We start from the raw sequence: 25,379 nt of genomic DNA, 5'->3' as shown, positions 1-25,379 counted from the left end.
TATTTTCTTTGTTTGCCACTCAGGTTATACAATTATTTCTTCATACTATATTTTAGATCCTAGATACTAGATTAGATCCTAAGCTAGATCGAGACAAAAGAGGATTGTAAAAATATTCCTGACTAGGACATGCAACTCCAGGAAAAAATATACATGAACAGACGAAAAGGGTTAGGAAAAAGTTAATCAAAACGTAAGTAAGGACAAACATTACCGATGCATTGGGATTTAAGGAAGAAAAACGGGAACGGAAATATGACAAAGATATGAAGAAATCGAAGTGGTCAATAGATCAGTGAGACTAACTAAAACAAGCAAGGTGCAAGCTCATCGGAACTAAAGCGTTTGTTACGATAAGGAAGCGCCAGTGGAGGACGAAGACGTTAAAATCTGGAGTGAATGGACATGTATATTGTGAGCAGAGCAAGAAGAGAAGGCGTATCGATAGAATCTAATAAAGGAGCTTGAGCCCAGAGAGACGTAAATTCAAAGTTAGAGTTTTCTAACAATTATCAAAGACTCAAGCCCAGCATTTGCTTTGGAAAATTGAGGATGGAAAAATAACAAATTCTAAAAACAAAGAAACGATTTCAAAACCATGACAGCCAACAAGAAATGTTGTCGGCCTATTACACCTATACAAACGGGTAAAGATGCCATTTCCTGGCCATTTCGTAGAAGAAAATGTATTCCAACCAATTGGAATATCAAACACTGCTATATTTAGTGTTAGTTATACGACCAGGCTGTCCAATGAAATAAAAAGGTTTAAGGTTTAAATGCATCTCAGAGTTTCCATGCATCTCGAAGTTTGAATGCATCCTGGAGTGTGCATTAATCCCGGAGTTTACGGACACACTGGAGTTTGAAGGTACACGGGTAGGTTCTATCGGGCCTTGACTAGTATGTAGTAAAATATTATCCAAATAGGCAGTCCAACAACACTTTTGTAAATTATTTTCAATCGAAGTGTTCTATGCTTAATGTTCAGACGACATCTTCATTCACCCAGCGAGCGAACATTGAATTAATTATGGATGTCCCGGAAGCTACTCTTGAACTACATTTAAAGAATTGTGGACAAAAAGAAGTGAAAAACGAGGAATATAGTGGGTAAGACAGAAAAGTAAAAGTAACAATCGTATTCGAGATAAAATTACCCTTCTTTCTTTTTTGTTCTTAGAATAAAAGCAATTCATGTATCAACGGGAGGAGATTCTCAAGATAGCGATACAGACGATGGCGATAATGATTGTTCCGACATGAAAAACGATGAATACGAAAATGAGCTTTGTCAAGCTTTTAAGCTTCTGTCTTTCGGTGGCACTAAACGGAAGGCCAATGAAGAGCCCGAAAGTAACGAGCTTCCAGAGGAGGGTTGTGACAATGGCGTTGATAATGATTGCAGTGTACAGGTAAACATTTCAACCGATGATCAAGAATCCAGCAAAAAAGATGACTATCATAGCTCGGGTGAATCTAGTATGACGCTCGAATTAAGTAGTGGAGATGAGGACGAACAGCAATACTTTCCATCAGATTGTGGCGGTGGTGATGCCGATTTGAATTCGGTAGGTACTTTCAAAATGACACCGTCGGGACCAACATTGTTAAGATTTCTATCTAACCATGATTATGCTCTTAGAATTCTGATCCCAGGCGTCAAATAATTAAAGTTAACGTTGTACATAAGCGCCGCGAACGTGATCCGGAAGCTTACAAGAAATGGCTCAAAGCAAAAAAGTAAGTAGGCACGTGGATAAATTACATGTAAAGAATGGATCTTTTCTTCATATCACAATTTCAATATGTTTAGCGAAGAGATACGTAAAAATCGTGAGAAGGAGATGCAGCATCAGCAGGAAATTGAACGGCAGAAAGTGCTGGAAAAAGAACAGCGCAAGGAAACTAATAAAAAAAAGATCCAAGAATGGATGGAGCGAAAGAAGCAGTGCGATACAAAGAGAAGCATAAAACCTGTAAAAGACAAACTGTCTCATACACCGTTCGAACATCTCCAGTGCAATACCGACACTACTTACAACAATTGGTTATTAAAAGTTCGAAAGCAAGAAGAAGGTAATGCATTGCAGACGTTTTATCGTATACATTCTTATCATCATACTGGCACTATTTTTGCATTCACAGAGAACAGATTACGAAATCTCGCGGTGAAGCAGTTGGAGCAGAAGATACAGCAGGAGAAAAAGAAAATATCAGAAGAAATTTACCAGGAATGGTTGAAAAACGCCAAATATAAACCGAAACCGGTCCCACTAAACCAAGGGCCCAATACTTTGCGCGGAACTGTATCGAAGATTTTCATCAATCCCGAACCGTGGAAGAGCAACATTGAATGAGGGAGATGTTTGCTAAGCTAGCCCGAACGATATGATTCCCTGTTTTCAGCCCCAAATTCGTTGTGTTTATCAAAGTTTTTCACTGTACGCGATATCTTTACCAAGTCCTGTTGGAAACGTTTTATTGTTAATTGTTATAAATTCAAACATGGAGCATTGTAAACACTTTTTTCCTACACTTCCCCTAAAGTCCCCTGAAATTGGTTTGCAGTTTCACTTAGTAGAATGATTGGTTTCTTATTGATCAGTCAGCTTCGAATTAGGAACATTCATTTGGCACCGGATGCGGTTTCTAGCGTATCAGCAATTTGGCTACCAGCGCCATTATCAATGTGGAAATTATAATCTGATGGGAAGCTGTCGTTAGTTTTCCAGCGCCTCGGGCCTGCTGCTTCCTGGGCGTTGCTTCCTGTGAACAAGTAAGATAGTCATTGATCATGTTTTGCAACACTTTCGTTCGCCTTTGCTACTTACCCCGGTAATATTGGCACATGGGGTTTCCCGACGCACAAACTTGAACAACGATTCGACCAAATTGGCTGGAGTTGACTCTTTACAGCCTTCCAGTGCTTGCACCATGCATTCTTGAAGCGAACTCATCTCGCTTGGAAACAAAAACATCACTTGGAATTAGTTTTCTTTTGCATGCACTCTGTTATCCTCGCACGGAACAATACATACTCGCACTGCTTTTTTCCCATCACAAGCTTCGGAAGGCCTTCCGTTGCCGCTGCAGAATCATCCTGCAGGTATCCGGAAAGCGTACCGTTGACACAGTCAATCAGCGCATCTTTTTGATCGGAAAAGCATTCCGGACCTTCCTCGGCAATGAACACTGAGAACGGGAGTGATGATGGATGACGCGATGCATGTTAATTGGCAACAAAATCCTACACAGCTACTTACAGGCAATCTGATCACCGTCCTTGTGGCAAACAAAGTTTAACAAGCCGTGCACAATGTTGACCACCACCACTTTGCTTTCCTTTTCGTCATTTTCCAGACAAACGTCTACCTTGTTCGAGAACGTATCGATGCACTCGATGGCAGCGGATCGCCTGCGACAGTATCTGTTGAAGTCAATCGAAGTCAATATTGATCGTTTGATTGCACCAGCATTGGGTAAAAATGCAATGATTTTACTTGTTGAACACTGTGTCCAAATCGCCCGTTGGCTTTGCCTTCTTGATCTCTTCCTGCAGATCGCTAAAATCTACCAGATCCTTCATACAATCGCCAAACTTTTGGGCGGCTTGTTCTGCTTCCTCGTACGACGCATCGCTGCCGGCTACGCGGGAACATTTGTCTTTGATGATCTTCTGAATGTCTTCCAGCTTGGGAAGGGTAACGTTTTTGAACTCTGGCGGCAGTATGTCCGCGAGAACGTCATCTTTCAGCTTATTGATGTCGATACTGTTAAGATCGATCGTCCCTTGCTCGTTGGACGCGTCTGCAACCACTTCACTGGGATGAAATGCTGGTAGAGAGTGCAATACGATACGTAAGTTGCTATTGCTTTCCTATGCTGTCTAATTTTTCTTCATTCTTTTCGTGCAACAAAGACCTTTGAACAGGGTGATGATTGTTATCGCTGAGTCTTATGTTGCTTATCAGTTTAGCCATGCCGTGTACCACATTCATGAGTAATACAACCTAAACCCCAGCTCAAGTTAGCAGCTTTGTACCTCGACCACCCACTGATCTTTAGCATTGAAATTCAGCAGTTTAACTTACCGACCAACAGCAGCAGCGCACCGGTGCAAAGATATCCAAACCGAACACCCGAAATCATTCTATTAACGTGAGACGAACCACCAAAGATTTCTACCCAGAGCTAGCCCAAACACTTGCTCGCCACTGCTTGCATCGACGCACTGCTACAGGGCAAACGATTGGAACCCGAATTGAGTGACGCGAGTGGACGCGATGCTTGATTTCTTATCAATGAAACCGACTGTATAATACCTGAAGAAACAATGATGATAACGGATTTCAGTTAGAGCAAAGAAGCGATTGAACCGAACTTTTGCACTGTTCACTCGTGAAAGGCATTTTTATTTGATGGCAAGGTCATGCTATAACCTCAGGAGATACCTCACCGCTGTCGTCACAAGCAAGCTTCTTGTCGACTCATTAGCTGTGCAAATACTGTGTAATGTACAAGGTTTGTTTTCAACCTTTTATCCCTCCCCATGGCGTACTGGCGTTTTGCTGTAATCATTCTAAGTACAGGTGCTTGCAAAGCCTTTTCGGACATTAAAAAAATCCACACGGGACAGCAGCGTGAAACAAAATTTATGAGTAAAGAAAACGAGCTCATAAAAGTGTTGAACTATGCACAAACTACATACCACGATCGCGTTAAACGCTCAGCACTGTTGCACTTTTGTAACAAGCGTAAAATGACTATTGACACTATTTCTGTATCCTGCAAACAAATAAATTGTAAGCAGACACAAACCAACAACAAAACTGTTAAGCTTGGTGTTGGGGAATATAATTATTTCATGAACATTTTTTGAGGCTGTCTGTCCACACTTGATCTCAGTGCTTCGTTCAATTCCCGTGTTGTGTATGCACGATAGGAAGATCCACCCCATGCAAATTCAGCCTATATTGACAGCCATCAAACGCCGCCGAAACGAATGCACCAACTGGGAACTAACACACTGAGACTCACTGCACTACCGGTGTTGGAAAAGAACGCTGAACACCGTTTTTACACGACTGTTTAGAACTTTGGATCATTCTGCAGTATCTTTACTTACAAAAATGGTTGCAGCGGTTCAATAAACTAGCTTACACGCTAGAGCCGCATGGACTGCTGGTGTTGTTTACAATTTGTAAATGATCAAGCTAGCAAATGTCAAATATTAACCCTTAATGCGCCAAGACAGTTGTAACAAACTAAAAATATCTGGTTATCGCTCAAAGCCCGTTCATGGCCGGTAGAACTTAGATTAAAATTATACATTTTATTGGGAACATAAAATGGTACGTTTATTGAACGTTAAGGAAACACTTGTGCATTGATTTGTGTTCTAACACTCGGAAAACATTTGCATATTTTGCTCACCCGTAGGACAAAGGACATTCGTCACGGAGCGTGTCACTTTCAACTTTGGTTATTCTCCTTCATCTCTAAAGGCAGTTTGTAGTTTAAAGTGTGTTCAAACATGTTTCGTATCGATTATCATCGGTTTTTTTAAAATAATTTGCAATATGTAAGATGTTTACTGGGTATAAAAAGTGCCATAAATCGATGAGACGGGAAATGTTTACAGCTTGAATGCCTGGCGCATCATCAGATCAAAATATGCATCCGAATCGATCGAGGCACTCAGCCCGGCATAGTAGTTGAGAAATTCCTCTTTGGTCACGGTGCCGTCTACATTTCCGTTCTCCTCGAAATTTGCCAAATACTTCCGCAAGATGACATCCTCGGTTTCTTCTCCGCTTATGTACAATGGATGATTCTTCACAGAATATACGTTCCTAAAGCGAATCATGTGAGAAACATTAGTATCCGCTACAATACACCTTCTCAAATGGACTTATACTTCAAATCCTCAATGGTTATCGTTCCATCTCCCGTCTTGTCCAGCTTTGCAAAAGCCTGCTTTACAATGTTTACCCTGGATTCTGACATGTTTGGACGAATGGCTACCAGAAATTCGGTCATGTTGATAGAACCACTGCCATCGGTGTCAAATCTGTTGGAATGAAATGGAGAAAAAAATATTCTAATCGTCAGAAACAAGAATACTCTAATTGATGTTTAGTAATCGCCGATGATGTACTTGTTAAACATTTCTGTTGCTTCCTCTGCTGAAATGTCCAACCCGGTATCATGCAGACCCTTAATGAACTCCTCAAGATTCAGCTGCTTGTTGCCATCATCGTCCATGCGGCGGAAACACCGGCCCAATCCAAGAATGCCCGACGCGCCACGGGCAAGGCACATGTGTCGTAGTTTTTCAATCGAGTCCGTTAAGGTTCCAGAGGACAGAGCACGACGACTACGGTTAATCATTTCAGATTCTTGACGAGACATTGCGCTGACGGGGCGATGTGCCATCTGCAAAAAATAGAAAATAAAAATAAATACCAAATAAAAAATACCAAATGAATTTGTAGTGACTTTTGTAGCGATATATTAAGAGCTGATTTCCTAATGAAGGTTGATGTAGCAGTTCTTGTTATACTAATGCACTACCAATACGATAGACCGTCAACGTGTTAATGACCTGCAAACGATAAATCTATTTCGCGGTGTACTAAATTATAGAGCATGTCATGGGAAAACGATTGCCTAGCAACTATTGGTAGGATTGTATGTATAGCTTGTCACGCATGAACAAGGTATCTCATGCCGGATATCGAACCGTTTATGCCTTGCCACTACCCGTCCCTTTAGCACAGACCCCAAAATTATAGATTCTATTGTATAGAGAATGATTAATATGAAGTTGCATGAAACCTCGACTTGGTGCTGACAAAGGGTATTCAATTCTGTAGGCTTCTTGTTTCTATACACCGTCCCTCCGAGAAATGGGCGTCATCAGCGTCATCGTCCTTTGCTAACTCTCTTCGATCCTTTTTAATTGAACAAGGCGCTCGAAAAGAGGCCGACAGACGAAAGAGAGGAATAGTGCGTATCTTAGTAGCACCCATTGAGGGCGACGAGCGTGGGTGATGTATTTAACTACGATGACCTCGTTTTACTGACCCATGGGGATGCCAATGGCATCCAGAAAGCAGGGCCGCCCGTTTGAGGAAAACTGAATGCGTCGTGAGGCTTGAATCCAAGGATGGAGGAGCTTGAAGCCTTGACTTGGGAAACCTATGCCCCTGTCCATACGAACTGCTCGTGTAGCTACGAATTCATCGATTGACAGCTTCTAGGACTTTCTGTACGGTAGCGACTGACCAACATTACCTTGAGCGGAATGCGATGATTGAACCGGTGGATGGCCCGCATGGTGGTCGATGGAAATTTGAGGTACAGTGGGAACTCCACGATGGCGAGTTTATTTGTCACAGATCTTGGACAAAACGGCAATTTTGGGATGAGTAACGTGCTAAGCGAGGAACGTCTGTTAGCTTTGAGGTAGTTGGTTAGTTCGAGGGATTTTCCGTTGGTAACCGCGGCTAACACGATACGTTGATCTCGCGCTAATACAAGGAACCTCCGGCTTCGAACCGACTTATGAGCGAATTTTTTATTTGTTCGCAATGTTAACCGTTGCCAGCCGTTGAGTTTTCGCGCACCACATGTACAGCTTTCATTGCACTGCTACTACGGTATTATCATTGATAACAGACCACACTAGCCACCGGAACCGGAATTGGGTTCGCTAGCGGAAACGAAAAACCCCTATGCGATTGCTGCAAAGGCACAAACTGGACTGGGTCTCTCGTTGGCAGTTACTCCGCATTGGGTGGTAACTTATTCGCATAACACTAGTGTAACAACCACAGTGTCGGCATTTTGCCCTTTCGACCACGTGAATGACGAGCGAGAGAAAGAGTGAGAGAGTATGCTAGGTGTAAAAGACCTCTGTATGTAGAGCATTCGCCTGCTGTCTACTGTAATCCGGCGAGAACGGATCAACATTTGGAATTTGAGAGTAAAAATGGACGTGTGGACGAGTTCATCGGGGAATACTGGTACGCTGGTCAACAGAGAGCCGTCAGGCACAGTTGTGGTCAGTGGAGTAATGGGTCAGCCATAGGAATGCTGATTTTCTACCTTCCAGAGAGTCCTCAAGACTGTCCTTTGCACAACCAGCACGGATGGATTGACTCGCTTAGGCCGGAGGGTGAAAGCGATCAATAAAGTAGTCACCAAGTCTAGTACATTGATTCCTTTGGGCGATTGAAAGCTAGCCTTGTACGTGACGGATTTGATCGCGTTTGTTTACGTCTTTGTTGTTTAACTCAACTGTTTGCAAACAATTGCCCCATTCATTGGCTTTAGATATTTAACCTGGATGGATGGGTTTGGTTCAGCGGGAGTTGAATGGAATAAAAACAGGGTGATTTAAAGGTGATGGCAAGCACGTGCAACAGCTTGGGTTTCCCCTATCGTTCTAAACGGTGTTGTTGAAAAAATGCGTCATTTTCTAGAAATGGTAATAGAGTACAGGGACGCCTCGGCTGAGTAACTTTATCCATAACACACACAACACAATAACACACATATCGCCATCCACAGCCGAAGGGGAAGGAACGCTGAAATTAGCAATTGCATTACAATTTGCTGATGCCATTTCCGATATTCTGTTACCCACACACGAGTGTATTAAAACTTGGCATAATCCAACCATGCGTTAAGAAAACAGCAAAACTAGTTCGCTAATTAATCCACCGCTCTCGATGGTAATAGATTTTAGCAGGTTCAATTAAATAATGACTATTCCATCTGCTGTGGATCTTTAAGTGGAGCTTCTTACTTTTGGAAATCAACTTATTGCCAGCCATGGTTCGATTTGCTATGGTTTTGATACATTCATTTTTCAAACGCAAAATCACACCCGTCTGCCGATACAAACCATCCACCGTAAAAAGCGTAGCACATCCGTGAAGGACGTAGATGTTGCGAAAGACAAAAATAAGCACGCTAAGTTGCCGCTTCTTGATTCGAGTGTGCGACTGATCATCGTACTGCTGAACTGTGTGTGAGTCACATCGCGTTATGCTTCGGTAACCGGTAACAAAATGACCACCATTTTCAATGCTTTCCACGAAGACATTCGCTTGGGGGAATTGATCACACTTTAGTGATGATGTGCATCAACAACCGAGCTTAACTCTTGCGAGGGTTAGAAACATATCTTACAGTAAAGATAGTCAAAGTATTTAAAAAAATATTTACACAATGGTAACCGCCGATCGAAAGACAAACGTTTGTTCGTTTGTTGCGTTGAAGGTGTAAAGTTGTTGCTTCTTAACTTCAAACAACTGTCGGTTGCTCACGGGATGAATACAGAACTGCTAAGACGATTAGCAAAACACTACAGCTAACACAAATTTGCGGTCAGTTTTTCGATCCGATCTCACCAGGGCACAGATGCCGAATGAAGAAACCAGTTTCACCGTGTAGTCGTACAGACCGCGACCAGCGACCAAACTGCAACCAGCGCAACAAGCCGCCGAGGGAATGGTTGTAGTCGTGTTGCCGGTGTTGGCGCGTTACTCATAATATCCAGTGTTGCTTCTCCATGCTTCAAGCTTGACCTTGCACCAGTCCGGTGGCATGCGATGAATCTGTATCTGTAAGCAATCTTCTGAATTGCGTCCGTGTGGAGGTATAAGCGCCACTCTGACTAATGAACCCTGTGTAGCTGCATTCTAATATGACGCTGTCGTTGCCGAGCGGAGGTTAGAAAACATAAAAAAGCTAATACATTTATTACACATTTCTTGGTACGGGCATTAGTTGGGAACTCTCTCCCTCTGTCTCCCGGAACTCTATGCGTAATGAATGTTATAATTTCGATACTTAAAATCCCATTTCTCATCGAATCGATGGCCTCCAAAGCGAAATTCAAAGGACCTGCGACGTAATGGAAAGCTGTGTGGTAAGTGCATTTTCATGCCGCCCCATCCTAACCACAGCCAATGTTTCTTTCTGGCCGTGGCCCACATACTGCCTGCAAACCGACTAAAGCTGTCCTGCACGTGCGCGAGATACAATATCGCGACGCTATCATCATCATCCATTTCGATCGATTTCCACCGATAGGATCGAACATCAGGGATAGAAAAATGCGACATGAGTGTCACCGGATCCGGGTGTTTGGCGGAAGTATGGGTAGGGATACATAATTTATGCTTTTCTATCGCATTTGCATGAACACAACGGACACACCAGTGTTGAGTAGGCTTTCACATGCATTACATTTCACAATAGATCGATTCGATGGTAGCGTCCCATTAGAACGTATCACACATATTGCACCCTTGGCCCTGACCTGGCGGGTAGAATTCAGACGAAAAATAGAGGAAACAGTGAGGAAGAAGGAGGTGAACGATGAGCACATGTGGAAGATTTAAATCACTGGTTAGATGTTTACCAATGCTGAATAATTTCACTTTTTGTAATGAATTGACACACATACGTGGATTTTCGATACATAAAGCAAACATCTGGTCGGGCGCTAATCACATTGACGGTTAAGTGTATGAGTCATGTTGATGAGCTTGCTGCTGTGTCGATAAGGAAAAAAAAACGACAATGTCTGCTTCCTTACCATTAAGAACTTATTGCAATACTTGGCGATTGAAATAACTGAGGAAATTTTATTTTCACAATAACGCACTCGGATTTCTGGAGGTACTGGATGAAAAAATACACCGCTTGTGTACCGTTGTGTTTACGGAACTAAACCGTTGCGACCTAACCAGTACAAAAATATTTTACGAATAAGCTCTCGAATTTTGTGCTAGTTTCGTCTTGTAGCGATGCGTCGCTTCGTTTTTCCTCACGGAACTGCTCTGCCATTTATCTCTTTTTCCTTTTTTGTTTTGGGAGGGAAATTACACCTCCCCAAGGGTGCGGCATCATGAGCTTTTTTTTATTTCGTACTTCAACACGTCACCCCATACCCGTTTATGCTGCCGTTATGCGACCGTGCGAGATACTGCCGTTAGAAAAGTAATGTACGGTGTCACACATTTCATTGTGACGCGTGAAACAGTCCCATTTGTGGTAAAGTTCTACTACACATTAGAGGGAACTCTGTCTTGACGTATTGAAATTTATTGAAATACTACGAAAAGAAAATTGAAATGATTTTAAGCTTTATAAAATGCACACTCTACGTAGGGGTTTTTGTTGGCGTCTTGCGGCTGGAGGCATATAGAAGACAATCAAAACCATCTGGAAAGGGGTTTGGTGTCTCGCCGTGTTCGTTATATCAACATCCCCTAGCTAGCTCACCCTGTTGGCGTTCGGCCAGCATTTGGAACGGCACTCTTGGGGGTAGCATGGATCTTCGGCTCCATTTATCGCAACATTTCAGACATTTCCCTTCTCTAAGGCCATAAAAAGTACACGCATCGGTGATTTTTGTTGGCAGCCGGCCAAATAACCAAGATTCACTTTCAATACGATTTTCGTACTCCGGAAGTCGAATTCACACTTGTATGCGTGTATCTTGAAGGAGTACATGTACATGTAAACTACATCATAATACAGACAAAAACTTGACTTTGGTCTTCATTCTTCGTACATTGTTTAGAGTCGCTTACGAAACCAGTGTTAGATAAATCGATCTTACCAAAAGCTACGTGTCCAACTAATTTGAAATCTTTTTAGAACAACGATACGTTTTCCTCGTATGGTTGAAATATTTCAATATGCAATGTTTCACGCTTGCTGCGTGCAATTTACACATGGAACAGACACGCCATTCTTCGGGAGTAATCAATTCTTTTTGAATAATAATAAATATAATAGCAATACGGTCTGGCCGTCCTTTATGAATAAAAAAATTAATTTAATAAAACGAAAATAAGTTTTATGAATAAATGTTCAAACGGCAGGACCGGGGTTCATATCCCATCCGGACCGTCCCCCCGTAGTGAGAACTGACTATCCAACTATATGGTATCGACAGTCTAGAAAGCCATTTCGATGGCCGGCGTGACCTAAGATATCGTTAAGCCAAAAAGAAGAAGAAGTTTTTTTAAAATTCTGTTAATAATCAATTAATCACTCTTTCTGTTGGACAATACGGCACTGGACCGTCATAATTAATTATAAATAATCACTCTTTCTGTTGAAATATTCGATTATTAAACATTATTTATTACAACATTGTATCGAAAGTATAGAACCGGTGTTTCGTTTTTAGGAAAATCAGTAATATGCTAAAATGTGAAAAACTTCTTCGAATACTCTTTTAGGATGAATGATTCTTTCGATGTGTTGCTCGGCATCCTCACGTGCACAGTTGCGCGGGGCCACTTTTCCACCACGCTTCACGCACTAATCAGTATTATGAAATTGACCCCAAGGAGAATCACGTTTTCGCGTCGTGCTTCCGGAAAGTTCAGTTTGCGTCTGACCGTGTGTGCGTGTGTTTTTTGCACACCGAACAACACAAGCGCACGTGCACAACAGCTGACAGTCATCGATAATGGCAACATCGCGCGCCAACGAGAGGGAAACATCCCATAATTGAAACGCATTGCACGACCACACAAGGACCACCGTTTTAGAGTGCAGGAGTGCATGCTGCCATTGACTGGTGGATTTTAATGTATACGATATTTTCAATCGAGAGAATGATACAAAAAATTACAAGCGGGCTATCGACGTGTGGAACACAGCAGGGTCCAAACACTGTTGAATGTAAATTTATACCTATGTAACGGAAGCCCTCAACGTTACCCGACGATCAATTCGACCTGACGGCCTTCTCGCAGCATCGAAGGATTTCTACTCCTGCCTCGGGAGCAATAAACAAAAGTGCCGTTACGACCATACTACCATACTGTGGGAACGAAAGAATAATTTCCCGACCACACTCACAACACGCGGAACAGTTTCCAACTGCTCCATATGCTCCTTTATGCAATGATAATAATGTTCGAATGAGCGGCGAGGTTGCGACTCGCCGGGAAACATATCGCAAAGCAATCAAACACAATGACAACATTTCATCGTAAATAGGCCCTACGTTTGTGGCACTATAAATAGCGTTAACCAGCACTATTTGCCGTTGCTATTTGTTCCATCTGGTAGGCATCTTCCCGGTTCACACACGTATGGGACGTCTTCGTATCTCCAGATTAAGGTATCGGCATCGGAACTATGAACAGAACTACATTGTCCGCATTTGTATTGCGATTCAAGAGTTCGAAGATGGAACATTCTTAAATGCGGTGCGTTACCTGTGCCATGTAGTTAATTCCCGTGTGCGTTGATACGAAGGACTCGTGAAACCATGAAACGATGTCATTCACCTTTGGATCCATCTGTTCACGAGCGCCGGGTGACTTCATCGGAATATAAATCGACTAATTTTGTAGTACTAGGCCTCCATCGCACAGTAAGTCGAAGGAAGGCGCATGTCATGGGAAGCATATGATCGTCACTCGACCACCGTACCGTTTACCTACCCTCCGATGAAAGAGGTTCATCTTATCATGAACATTATGCGTACTCCATAAACAAAAAAGGCAACAAAGTTCGAGCAGACCAGTCATAAGCCCATTTCCCCATTGCTCGTAAGTGTCTGCGAACGACACTAATTGTAAACAAATAAATTAAACCTTCATCGCCAGTTTTGTAGGGTAGCAGCGCTCCAATTTAAATACACAGCTGCTTGTGGTCGTTCAGTTCACTGCCGTTGTAATGATTTAAAAACTTCATTTCATAGAAAATAGGTTATATTGCCTGCGGTTTACAGTAGCAAGTGCGACTCTGTGACTCATTGGCATCCTCTAGCTCTGAGCGAGGGAATTCCTTCATAAACCAAACAGTGACCGTCTCGCTTGTGCTCGCTACTCTGTTAAATGATCCGATCACCGCCGCGATGAGCGCGAACCAGTTGCGTCGGTTACAATGAAAACTGCCCTGGAATTGACTGCTTAAATTCCACCAGTGGTCCGCGAATGTATTTAAAAGATAACAAATGATGCGTCTTCTTGGCCGGCTTCTGCTGGTTCGTTGTTGGAGTGAGGGTTGTGTTGCACTAAACGATTTATCGTGCCTCTTGTTCGGTAAAGCATGGTCACCAGATTTTGTGAGCAACAACAAGCAATCTAGTCAGCACTACAGTCAACCCGACTTATAAATATGTCCAGCGATCGTGCTTGTTAGTATGTTTTCATCTACACCTAGTTCTCTAAGGATGTAAGCTGTTGTTGTCAGCCAAATAGCACCGCTTTTGTTGTGTTTACGGTGCCAGTTATCGAAATGGTATCAACGCGCTCCCCCATTGGCAACAGTAACGATCCCTTGACCATATATGCCCAACGCATTTGATCATTTGGCACCATTTTAAAGCGTTTTATTTCCCCTACTATACAATCGTTTGATGGTTTCGTGTGTACCTGCGAATATTCGCAAATGGTAGCTATGCTTGCTATGAGGACAGCAAGCATCGACCTCGTTCTTAGCTCCCCCGTTACCGTGCTTCGCACGTTCCAAAATTCCCGCGTAACCAAGATGATAGCCGCCAATCGCAACGGCAACTAAATCCGTGTTAGTTTGATTGTCAATCCAAGCGATGACGTCAGGCTTACGGAGGACATTTGTACAGCGATAATAAGATCGAGCGATGCTATCCGTATCGCAAAGTGCAAAATATTTGCTTTGATGATTGTTATGCTCCGAGCAGCGAGCGAAATCCGAGGTAACTTAATTGCGAACCAGTGTTTAGCTCTAACGTCATGCTTCGGTCAAAATATGTTCCTGCAGGACGTTCATGTTACGTAACCCGCAGACAGGAATGAAGGACCATTAAGCATAGAAACCGGTTCCAATGTTTTATGGTTTGCAACAATGCGGCGTTGAATCAGGTTATCTCGATCGTTGCAGAATGCATACCAAGAGCAATCTGGAAGAACTTTCGCTTTCTTCCGTTCGGTTTACTGGCTGCCGCTGATGCAACGCTCATTATATGCGCAGTAATTTGTGCTGGCACGTCAACAGAAACATGCGTGCGGTAATGGAAAATATGATCTGATTGTGTGATAGGGAACATATTCAAACACTGGACAAAAAACAAACAAAAACTTTTCAGTTTTTTCTGCGATTCTACAAACAAACTTTACCAGTTCATAGCCCTAGAGCCGTGCACAGTTTACATGTGCTGAAACCGGTACAAAGAGCCCATAAATAACATCTGCTCTATGGGGCTAAAATTTAAACAATCAATAGTAAATAATCGATAATGCTAACCTTATGCAATGCACCTGCATCCCATGGGTTCAAGATTAAAATTCTTCCAATCTTGCAAATGCATCTATGACACGTGCACGAGATGCACGGATGACGTGGATTGAGACGGAGGGCGATAGTTTATAGCTGGCGATAGTAATTCGGTTTTACCTCATTTCCCATCAGGCAGAATGTATTGGAACAAGTCTTAAAAGGCTCCGGTGGGTGCTATCGGTGTCTCGAACACAATCGTTATCAGTCAAGTACCTTTGAAATGGGGCTCATTTGTCACGTGTGCATGGTAGTAACATAGAGTACGAAAACTACAAACTAATTTGATCCATGAAAGTATCCGGTAGCAGAATAGTGTATTTATTACCCAGGAGCGACATGGTGTTGTTTGATGTTGTTCCAAGTGTGTCGTGTTTGTGGACGAGTTTGCTCTTGACCTAAGCTAATTAGGCAAGTACTTTAGCATTAGAACAAAATACGAAGTTGTTTAGCACGTTATCTGGCCTGCTGGCTCAATCATCAAGCGTGCCTTTTTTAATCTAATCATATCGAACAATTCGGTTTATCAGCAATTGCAGACATATTAGCTCGTTTCATCTCGATCTGACCGGTGGTAAAATGTTTCCATCAATCATGTGTATTGGTTAGTCGGATGCACTAACACTGTCGTAACGCGGAAAGCCAGCCAGAGCAATACTAACATTCATTACTTCCGATGTTCTGCACTATGGGCGCCCGCGATACTACACATATGGGCGAAAATGCTGTAAGCATTACTATTGCGCATGAATACTATTGGTAACACAGCACGATCGCAGTAGAATATTACGCAAATAATGTGAAATTATAATTAAGCAAAAAAAAACTGGTCATTTTTAGTACTCATCAATAAAAAACAGAACGGTAGTAACACAACGTATTTTACGTAGATTTAAACAAGTGATCGCGAATTATTCCACCACTACACCGTTCCTTTACGACCAGTGTGCAAGAGAAAGATGAGGCGTTGGGTTTCACGCGTATGCACCCATTCGTGGCTGGCCCGTGCTCAAGACGAACTGCGGCCGAAAGCATTTAAGCGACTTGTAGACGTATAGCGACATTTTAGATTGAACACGGGTACGGCGTGGTGCGGTGTTTTTAGAATTTTGCTCCACCACTCCGAGGGACACGGGTGTGATGATCGACACCGGCAAGCAGTTCAAAGATCGTCAGATGCAGGCAAGTGTTCTTAAACCTTTCAAAGCCGGCTGGCAGAAGTGTAGCAAAAGTTTCTGCAACTCCATAAATTGTGCTCTGTTAGTTAAACTGTTGCATAAAACTGTTGGATTGTGCGTGTGTGAGTGGACAGTGAACTAGTGTAGTTACTAACTGAAATGAGTGTTTGGATCTCGACTGCTTGTAGAAGGCATGTTTCTGTTTTTGCTTTCGTCGACTTACTTTTCGCATAAGCAAAGTTGTGCTCTTTTTTGAGACCTTTCCTATCCTACCAAGCACGGGATATCCGCTGCAGACGGCGTGGTTCGAGCAGGGCGTTTTCTTTATCAGCCGTTGTTTGCCATATTCAAAGCACTGGCAGCTGTGCTCAACGCTGACTCGTCCGAGCAATGCGCCGAGTGAGCAGCACCGGTAGTTTGCACACTTTCCACAATGTTTGTGTTCGCTGTGAAATGGTTGTGAAAAATACGCAGTTAGCAATAAATAGTGTGTGCACATAAAAAATGTGTGCAGTTTCCTTGTGAAGGAATAAGATCAATTTGTTTTAAAACAAAATGAGAGTACAACCATCCGCCGGTTCTCTGCATAAATAGTCACTCAACACAGGCAAAGCACAAAGGAAACACCTACCACGCGGCTAGGCCAAGGCCTGTTGTTTTGGTCCGTTTAATGACGTTGCGTAGTTGTCCACTGCATGCGTGCACATGCACAAGCAACTTCCACTTCCTTAAGGATAAGAGGAGAGATCACATCATTTCCGGGTTCTTTTAGCGATCCTCCCCATTTCGTACCAAGGATTAATGTGTTTGTGTATTTTGTTTTCCTTTCCCGTTTCAGAACAGAGTGCGTGATATTGTGTTGTGCAGTGTTTTGTGAATAAATCTTAAGCAATTTCTACCGAAGATTGTACCAGTTCAAGATCCAGTAACCGTACAACACCGTACAATGAACCCAACAGTTGTGTTCGGTGGAATGCAACCGATGATTGAAGAATACTTTAAGCTGATTGCCTTCTAGCGGCGCGTATGCGGATGCGGTGGTAATTTTTGTGGCAAAAACTGAAACAACGTGACAAAATAAGCTAGTATTAAGCACTTGACAAATCTCTTCCTAACATTCGTTCATTGCTGTGATACAACGTTGACATACGCAAAAACCCCTCGAGAAAACTCTTGTTTTGTCATTCCACCGAACGACTTTGTACGTGCAAAACAATGCTGTGAGTAATTTTAAGTTGCAGTTGCACCGCGGCAAAGAATTGTGTGTTTGTGTGTGATATACGACGCATCATTGGGTGAAATATTGTATGCTGGTAGCGCGCTGTACCAAGAGAAACGTGATATTGAACTAATCGCTTACAAAATGACTGGGTACGTATCGCTGGTTTAAAGTCCACAAACCGTCAGTGCTCTTCTTTTGTACCTTGGACATTTGCGAGAGGTGTCAGGGCCACTTGGGCCACTTTTGTTGTGCACAGTCGCATTAAAGGTCCAGTGGAATAGAAGAATCATGTTATCATTTGCAGATAGATAGTGAAGGAGATAAATATCTCATGCGGATGATTTCCGTTTGGTTGGTGTTCTTTGCAGGAAAGATTCGGTAGTGCTGGTGGACAATCACACAACACCGCAAATTATGGCCACCGGTGAGAAGGGAATGACGGTCACGCTAGCTACCGTCGAAAGCCAACCGAACAAAGCGACTGAGCGAGGCAAGGCCTTGCGCCAGGTGATAGCAGCTTTCGTTGCCAATCTGGGCACGATCAACACCGGACTCATCTTTGGCTTCTCTGCCGTGGTTATTCCCCAGCTGCAGGCCACGGATTCGCTTATCCCGGTAGATGAAAGTCAATCGTCGTGGGTTGGTAAGTATCATCGGCAATTCCATGTATAGGGAAAAATCTCACGAGTCGCACACCAGCACAGGTCAGGAAGTAGGCAAATTACTCGAAACATATGTTCTCTCGCTCTGGCGTGGCGACTTGTCTGCACCTCGGGGAGTACAAGGACATCGGAAGTCAATCACTTTGCTCCGCTCGTGTACGTGTGTCGTGAGGCTCTTCGTGCACAACTAGCCAGACCGCTAAATTTAGCCGGCTGTGTGCATGTGGACCGAACTCTGATCATCGTGTACGTGTCTGTGGTGTCCGTATGTTCGCTGCTCCGCGTCAGCTGATCCAATGAAGCAAACAATATTGCTTACCAACGATTCGCAACCGGTGCATCTTGTAAGAACTATGAAAGAGAACCTGTGCAATACAAGACCCCTCCCGCCCCCCCCCCTACCCACCCCTTGCCAATTAGCCAGAACCACAGATCAAGACGGTCTGCGAAAAAACAAACAGATCTTTAACCTTTGCTCTCACTTAGATACTCAGTACACGTCGTTGGCCAACCGCCGTATCTGCTGTCCGCTAGCAAAGCACTTTCTTTGTCGATAAATGTTTACATGTTTTGTTTTAGTATTACGATGTATACATACTACCCGATGTGAAGAGTGACACCTGTTTTTCGTTCGAGCCTTTTGAAGAATACATGTCCCATCGTACAATTGATTTGTCATTAGGGTGAGACACGCTTTTCGTACCAGAAGTGACCCACATTTTCGAAGCAATGTATGAGAACTGCTACGATCTAGTTTTCGGCTGCTCACTTAGTTCCCTGCACAAGGTTACCGGTTCCTCGATTGGCAACATGCAACGGTCTGTATCCACGCTTCGGGAAATGATCTAAATGACAACAACGGCGGTATGATGGTTTGTTTATCAAATTATTTTTAGCAGCAATGCAATACGAAGAGTACCCACCGTTACATTTGCCGATGTCTTGGAAACGGTCTTTTGATTGAGCTTTAGTGCAAGCCGTCCAAACATCGCCCATGTGTTAGCAAACACGATCCGGTACAAGTTTTCTTCCGACTCGTGGCTTCACAATGATAAACCACACGTGCCGCTTATTTGGAGCAATGCAGAATTGAACATACTTGTCCTCCTTGCCTTGCCCTAGCAACCCAGGAAACGTCCATAAACGTTTCTACAGTTTCGCATAGCACTTTCCAGTTTATAAAGACAGAGCAAATGTATTGATATCATTCATTGCGGCATTAGTCTAATCTTCATTGGGAAAAAAAGTTTTCCGAATGTCTCTTCACATGCCGGCAATGTTTGAGTTGTACTGTTTTTGGTGCACATGCTATCGGCCCCTTGCGGAGTATTTTTATTTGCTGTCTTTCCTCGAGTTGAGTGCTCTGATGAGATCGATTCGCTTAATAAACAGTGCTTCTCAGCTGATTGATAAAGGGAGACATTGAAGCATTAGGGAAAATAATTGTTGTTGAGACAATCAATGTTGCTAAACGATTGTCATCGGCCCTAGGGTACGTTCCGTCGAACGTGATGATGATGGTCATTTATCTGCGCTTCTCGTTTTACCCTGACCCGGTTTTAACTTTGTTCCTCCGGAATATGTCTACCATGTCTTTGAAGGCGCGAGTCAGTGGTCGAAACATCCAGATCTGCCATCGTCGTCTTCGTAGTGGCCATCGGTCTATTGATTTTGCCTTGTGTCATGCAGCGCGAATCAGATGGGAGGGAACGCATCCTTCCGATAGCGCCCGCATGCCCACCCAGTGCCGAGTTAGTTCCAGTTCTTCATTGTTGACCAATGGTTCGGTTACGATGAAGCGATGACGTCCCGTTTGCCACCTACCGCGATAACGATCGAGCGCAAAGTATTATGGTCGGCTCGTGGACATTTCATCACATACCGCAGACATCGGCAAGCCGGAGCGATTCGCCAGAAACATCTCACCTTTTTACTATCACGCATCAGCTGCATGTTGCTTTACGCATTGCTGCCGGTAATGATTGTGTACGACTAGCAAAATCGATATACTTTTTCATTTTTGGTTCCTTGTACCATCCTTAATCAACGTGTGAGACAGGCTAAAAAACTTGGAACCATTCGCAAACCGGATCACAGCTTGGTTGATGCCTACGATTGTACAACCTAGCGCATCATAAAGCATTCGGCGTGGAGGAAGAACCAAGAAACAGGAACTTAGATAAGGACTTACGTTGACGTTGTTGTAACATTTAATCAGCAAGCACTTCGTAGCACTTCGTGCAAACCCACCACGGGTTTGCAAATCGTTGTTCAAACGCACACACCGTTTATCGGTCTCATCCAAAGTTCAAATGCACACGCCCTTCTAATGACGACAACCTGCTGACATGTGAAGCCATCCAGATTCTTGACATACATTCGCTCAATCCTCCACAAATTCGCCGTCAGTTCATTATCCTTGCTAAATGAAGTGGCGATAAATTTTGACACTCTCGGTCGTCAAGTTGAAGCGCTACTCCGCGTGAGCAGATATCAAGTCGCGGCAAGTCGCGGGGAAGTCATCGGTCAGCAACGGTTGTTATAAGGATTCGTAACGATTTCACCCGTAGTCCAATGCTTTCATTTCTCGCTACTACATGCATGGCAGGAGCAAGAACAAAAAAATGTGTCCATCAATCTCGTCTATTTTGCGTAACGCACACAGTCTAACAACGCTGACAGCATGGTTAGCATTTTGTTGGCAATGCTCCCGAGGGCGTTGGATATACCATTATTTGACTAACCATAAACTGATAAGAAAGTGGTGAACTCGTCTCAATTCCTGAAACTGGCGACGGACGTGTTATTACGTGTGGAGTGGATATGTCCACAGACTATGATGGTTGACGAATGCGATGAAATTTACGATAACGCACATCACATGTGGTTGTTAGTTTGTTTATGAAAACGAATATAAAAACAGTTCCACTTTTGCCTACGTTATTATGTCTTTAATGCAAATACAATGTATAGGGGGCTCGGTGAAAATGCGACAACGGCGCCGGTCTTCACACGGCAAGACCCCGGTCTACCCGAGGTCTTGCCGGATGGGGTTCAAATCCCATCCGGACCATTCAGTCAGACAGTAGTGAGGACTACCTATCCATTTACGTAGTTATAAGCAAGTCTAGTAAGTCATTCAATGGCTGGCGTGACCTAGAAGGTCGTTCAGCCAAGAAGAAGAAGTTCCAAGACTTCTTGCTTCACCTTTTTTCCAATAAATTGACGGTCGTTGATACAATTGCTTCTGGACCATCTTTCTGAAGGCATGAACTAGCAGGTTGTTGAGCAAAAAGTGTGTATGTATTCTGTTGTCGATGTATGTAGCAATACCGCACTGATGGGTATGGATCCGACTCCTCTTGGGGACATCATAGGCTCTCCATACTCTACTCCGACTCAATACATCCACGGCGTACAAAATGGTAACATATCTTCCTAATATCTGAGCTTGAGTATACGGGGAAACCCAACGCCTTGGGAAGATGTTAGGGGCAGCTGGTTGTCCTTCTGTCCTGGGATCTTACGGGAGTTTAATCAGCTAGGCAGCGTAGGCCCTCCGAGGAGACAGTTAGTTGAGGGAAAGGCCTTGCAAGCCACCCCCAATATCATTGCAATGAAAGGTCACAATAATGCTTCGAATCGGATTGACGGATACAGAACAATGCTACGGGACAAGGTAACTCACAGCACCCGGAAGTACCCGCATTCTTATGGACAAAGTGAGAGCACACGGCTTCGGAGTAGTAGCACCTCAGGAGGTGCGCTGGAAAGAACGGAGCGCTCCTAACGCAGTGATTGCATGTTCTACCAAATCGGTGGAGAAAAGTATGAACTCGGTACGGCGTTCCTGGTCAGAGGTGAGATACGGCAGCGAGTGATCGGGTGGTGGCCGATCAATGAACGTATGTGCAGGTTGAGGATCCGCGGAATATTGTTCAATCTGAGCATTATCAAAATGCATAGTCCGCACCTTGGAAGCACCGATTACGATTAAGACAGTTTTTATAGGAATTGATACAAATTACGACAGAAATTTTCAGTGCCTACCAGCTGATGAACGGCAACGGGCTTCGCATCCCCCAGTACATGACCATTCGCAGCACCTTCTTCCAGCACGCACCTCGCTTCAGTTACACCTGGAGATCACCAGAGCAGACATATTCCCAGATTGACCTCGTTCTCATCGATGGAAGGCACTTCTCGGATGTTATTGACGTAAGGACCTATATAGGAGCAAACGTCGACTCGAGTCATTTCCTGGTTATGGTTAAGTTACTCCATAAACTTTGCGTCTCTAATAAGCTGCGCTTTCAGCCTACCCCAAGGCTCAACATAGATCGGCTGAGGCAAGCTGATGTGGCGAGGGGCTTCGCAAATGCGCTTGGGGAAGCGCTGCCGGAGGACACCACCTCCGAGGCGATGTCTCTCAATGACCGCTGGCATATGGTGGAGCAAGCCATTAGCAACACAGTCGATCGAACAAATGGCCACGTGACACGTAACCAGAGCAAGGAATGATTTTATGATGAGTGCAGGCGAGCACTATCCGAGAAGAACGCAGCGCGTACCCGCATGCTCCACTGCGAAACCCGGCAAAACGTGGAACACTACAGACGACTGAGGAGGCAGCATACACGGCTCTTCCAGGACAAGAAGCGCAGCTTCGAAGAGTCGGACCAGCAACTGATGCAGCAGCTATCCCAGTCGGGGGAAACTCGCAAGTTTTACAGGATGTTGAATGCGGCACGAGGCGGTTTTACTCCCATGATCGCTATGTGCCGCAGGCGAAGGAGAATGAACCACTTGCTAGCTTAGCTGTTTGGCGGTGCTGACATCCAGACGGTAGTCAAATCCGGAAGGATACGTTGGCTGGGGCACGTGATGAGGATGCCGGACTCATGCCCCACCAAGAAGGTGCTCGGCAGCGGTTCGGTTCGGTGCATAGAGAAACACAGCGAGCTCGTTGGCTGAATCAACTGGAATCTAACCTGTCCGAGATTGGATGTAGCCGTTTATGAAGGACTGCAGCCCTAGACCGAGTTTCCTGGAAACTGATTGGCGACCTGGCCATGTTGACGTGACGGATTCAATCCTGAGCAGGCCAAGAAGGAGTAGCAAGGATGATTAAACTGTAGTGCCCAGTTGACCAGGATTTTCTACACTCTGCGGTTCATTGTGAATCTGATCTAATCAATGACTTAGTCATTGTTTACACTGCTGTGTACCGTTGTTTACATAGATTACTTTGAGAGCATTATTTAGGTCTAAGACAACTTATTTAAAATTAAATGCAAGTAAAGTATTTTTTTTCAATTGGTTTACTGCTGACAAACAACAGCTGGATCATCGATCACGTTGTTTGTGTATGGTTATAGTAAACGATGTAAAATGAGCTTAGCTATGCATTCTTACTACTTGCGCCACGTGACAAACAATCACTCGAGCCTGTCTTCTCGTGAGCCTGATTAATCGTGACGTAATTTCCCCCTAAAGCAGCTCATTCAATTTCTTTCCCTTTTTTCCACAGCATCCTTATCAGCAATTGGAACACCGATCGGATGTCTCCTGAGTGGCTACGTGATGGACACCTTCGGACGAAAGAAGGCGCTGATAGTAACGCAGATTCCGACCATCATTGGCTGGATCATAATTGCTTGTGCGTCAAACGTGGGAATGATCTACGCTGGTCGTGTCTTGACCGGCTTCGGTTCAGGTATGGTTGGTGCTCCGGCTCGTGTCTACACGTCGGAAGTAACGCAGCCACATCTGCGCGGTATGCTTTGTGCGCTCGCCTCCACCGGCATAAGCTTGGGTGTGCTGATCCAGTACACCCTTGGTGCGTTCACGACGTGGAAGTTCCTATCGGGCGTATCGGTAATCGTACCGGTGGCCGCTTTCATTTTTATTTTGCTTATGCCTGAAACACCGAACTATCTCGTTTCGAAGCAAAAGCCCGAAAAGGCTCGCAGGAGTCTGGCACGGTTGCGCGGGTCTAGCTACAACATCGATCGTGAGGTCGAACAGTTGCAGTCGTTCGCGAACAAGACAAACGCAAGCGGCAAAAAGAAGCTCAGCATGCGTGAAACAATCCAAGCACTAGTGCATCCGTCCTGTCTGAAACCGTTCGCCATCCTGACGATCTATTTCATGATGTATCAATTCAGTGGCGTCAACACGATTACGTTCTACGCGGTTGAGATCTTCCGAGACTCGGGAACCAAGATGGACAAGAACACCTGTACCATTCTGCTTGGCGTGGTTCGGCTTATTTTCACTATAATAGGTGCTATTCTGCTGCGTCGTTGCGGCCGACGTCCACTAACATTCATTTCCGGCATTGGTTGCGGTTTTACAATGGTTGGTCTTGGCGTGTATCTCTACTTCAAGCGCCAGTGGGATTTGGCCGATCCTCCGATCGAACCTGTTGCTACGTGGTTCCCTGTGGCGTGCATCTTTATATTCATCATCACTTGCACGGTCGGGTTCCTTGTTGTACCGTGGGTCATGATAGGTGAGCTGTATCCGATGAAGGTGCGCGGTTTGGTAGGTGGTTTTACAACCTGCATGGCACACAGTTTCGTGTTCATCGTGGTCAAAACGTATCCCTTCTTGACGCACGTGTTAGAGCGTCACGGTACCTTTATTCTGTATGGATGCTTTTCTTTCTTGGGTAAGTGAACTTTATAACCCTGCCCTGCGGTGATTTTATTTTTCAATTGTTCTTATGATTTCATCCTCTAGGAACCGTATTCTTCTATCTTTGTTTGCCAGAAACAAAGGGCAAAACATTGCAAGAGATCGAAGATTATTTCTCGGGCCGCACCAAGACTCTGAAAAAAGCAAAACCGAGTAACAACGATCAGCAGGATGACCAGCAGCTTCTGGCTAATGGCGCTAAACCGTCTGTGCTATCGCCTGAAAAGAACAAGCTGCTTCCATAACAAAATATGTAGCCAATTTCTCCTAGCCGGTGCTTTGAGACAGATCTGCCCTCAACACACAGTCAAA

At 44.1% G+C, this 25,379-nt stretch overlaps 4 protein-coding genes across 5 annotated transcripts; 2 read left to right on the top strand and 2 right to left on the bottom strand.

The window, feature by feature from the left end:
- Window positions 1-1,033: 1,033 nt before the first annotated feature.
- On the top strand, window positions 1,034-2,360 carry LOC126562622 (coiled-coil domain-containing protein 34-like). Its single transcript, XM_050219175.1, has 5 exons — window positions 1,034-1,113; window positions 1,184-1,571; window positions 1,646-1,743; window positions 1,817-2,079; window positions 2,149-2,360. Exons 1-5 carry the CDS (start codon window positions 1,034-1,036, stop codon window positions 2,358-2,360), a joined length of 1,041 nt encoding a protein of 346 aa, XP_050075132.1.
- An 88-nt stretch (window positions 2,361-2,448) lies between these two features.
- On the bottom strand, window positions 2,449-4,156 carry LOC126562628 (27 kDa hemolymph protein-like). The gene is made up of 6 exons (XM_050219182.1): window positions 4,095-4,156; window positions 3,504-3,837; window positions 3,267-3,430; window positions 3,042-3,195; window positions 2,835-2,964; window positions 2,449-2,769 (listed from the first exon to the last, which is right to left on the bottom strand). Exons 1-6 carry the CDS (start codon window positions 4,150-4,152, stop codon window positions 2,653-2,655), a joined length of 957 nt encoding a protein of 318 aa, XP_050075139.1. The 5' UTR covers window positions 4,153-4,156; the 3' UTR covers window positions 2,449-2,652.
- Window positions 4,157-5,626: 1,470 nt separating this feature from the next.
- LOC126562943 (calcyphosin-like protein) lies at window positions 5,627-9,290 on the bottom strand. 2 transcript variants are annotated; one of them, XM_050219547.1, is made up of 4 exons: window positions 9,238-9,290; window positions 6,161-6,438; window positions 5,921-6,073; window positions 5,627-5,855 (listed from the first exon to the last, which is right to left on the bottom strand). In XM_050219547.1, exons 2-4 carry the CDS (start codon window positions 6,436-6,438, stop codon window positions 5,639-5,641), a joined length of 648 nt encoding a protein of 215 aa, XP_050075504.1. In that variant the 5' UTR covers window positions 9,238-9,290; the 3' UTR covers window positions 5,627-5,638. The 2 variants fall into 2 exon arrangements, with proteins under 2 accessions (XP_050075504.1, XP_050075503.1); XM_050219546.1 differs by lacking the exon at window positions 9,238-9,290 and adding an exon at window positions 7,300-7,356.
- Window positions 9,291-18,053: 8,763 nt separating this feature from the next.
- LOC126562034 (facilitated trehalose transporter Tret1-2 homolog) lies at window positions 18,054-25,373 on the top strand. The gene is made up of 3 exons (XM_050218444.1): window positions 18,054-18,349; window positions 23,899-25,041; window positions 25,113-25,373. Exons 1-3 carry the CDS (start codon window positions 18,121-18,123, stop codon window positions 25,310-25,312), a joined length of 1,572 nt encoding a protein of 523 aa, XP_050074401.1. The 5' UTR covers window positions 18,054-18,120; the 3' UTR covers window positions 25,313-25,373.
- Window positions 25,374-25,379: the final 6 nt, after the last annotated feature.

This window comes from Anopheles maculipalpis, chromosome 3RL, assembly GCF_943734695.1.
Source record: "Anopheles maculipalpis chromosome 3RL, idAnoMacuDA_375_x, whole genome shotgun sequence".
In the NCBI taxonomy this organism is placed as follows: Eukaryota; Metazoa; Arthropoda; class Insecta; order Diptera; family Culicidae; genus Anopheles; species Anopheles maculipalpis.
The sequence above is the reverse complement of the archived record's forward strand: the minus strand, read 5'-3'. Positions and strand labels throughout refer to the sequence as shown.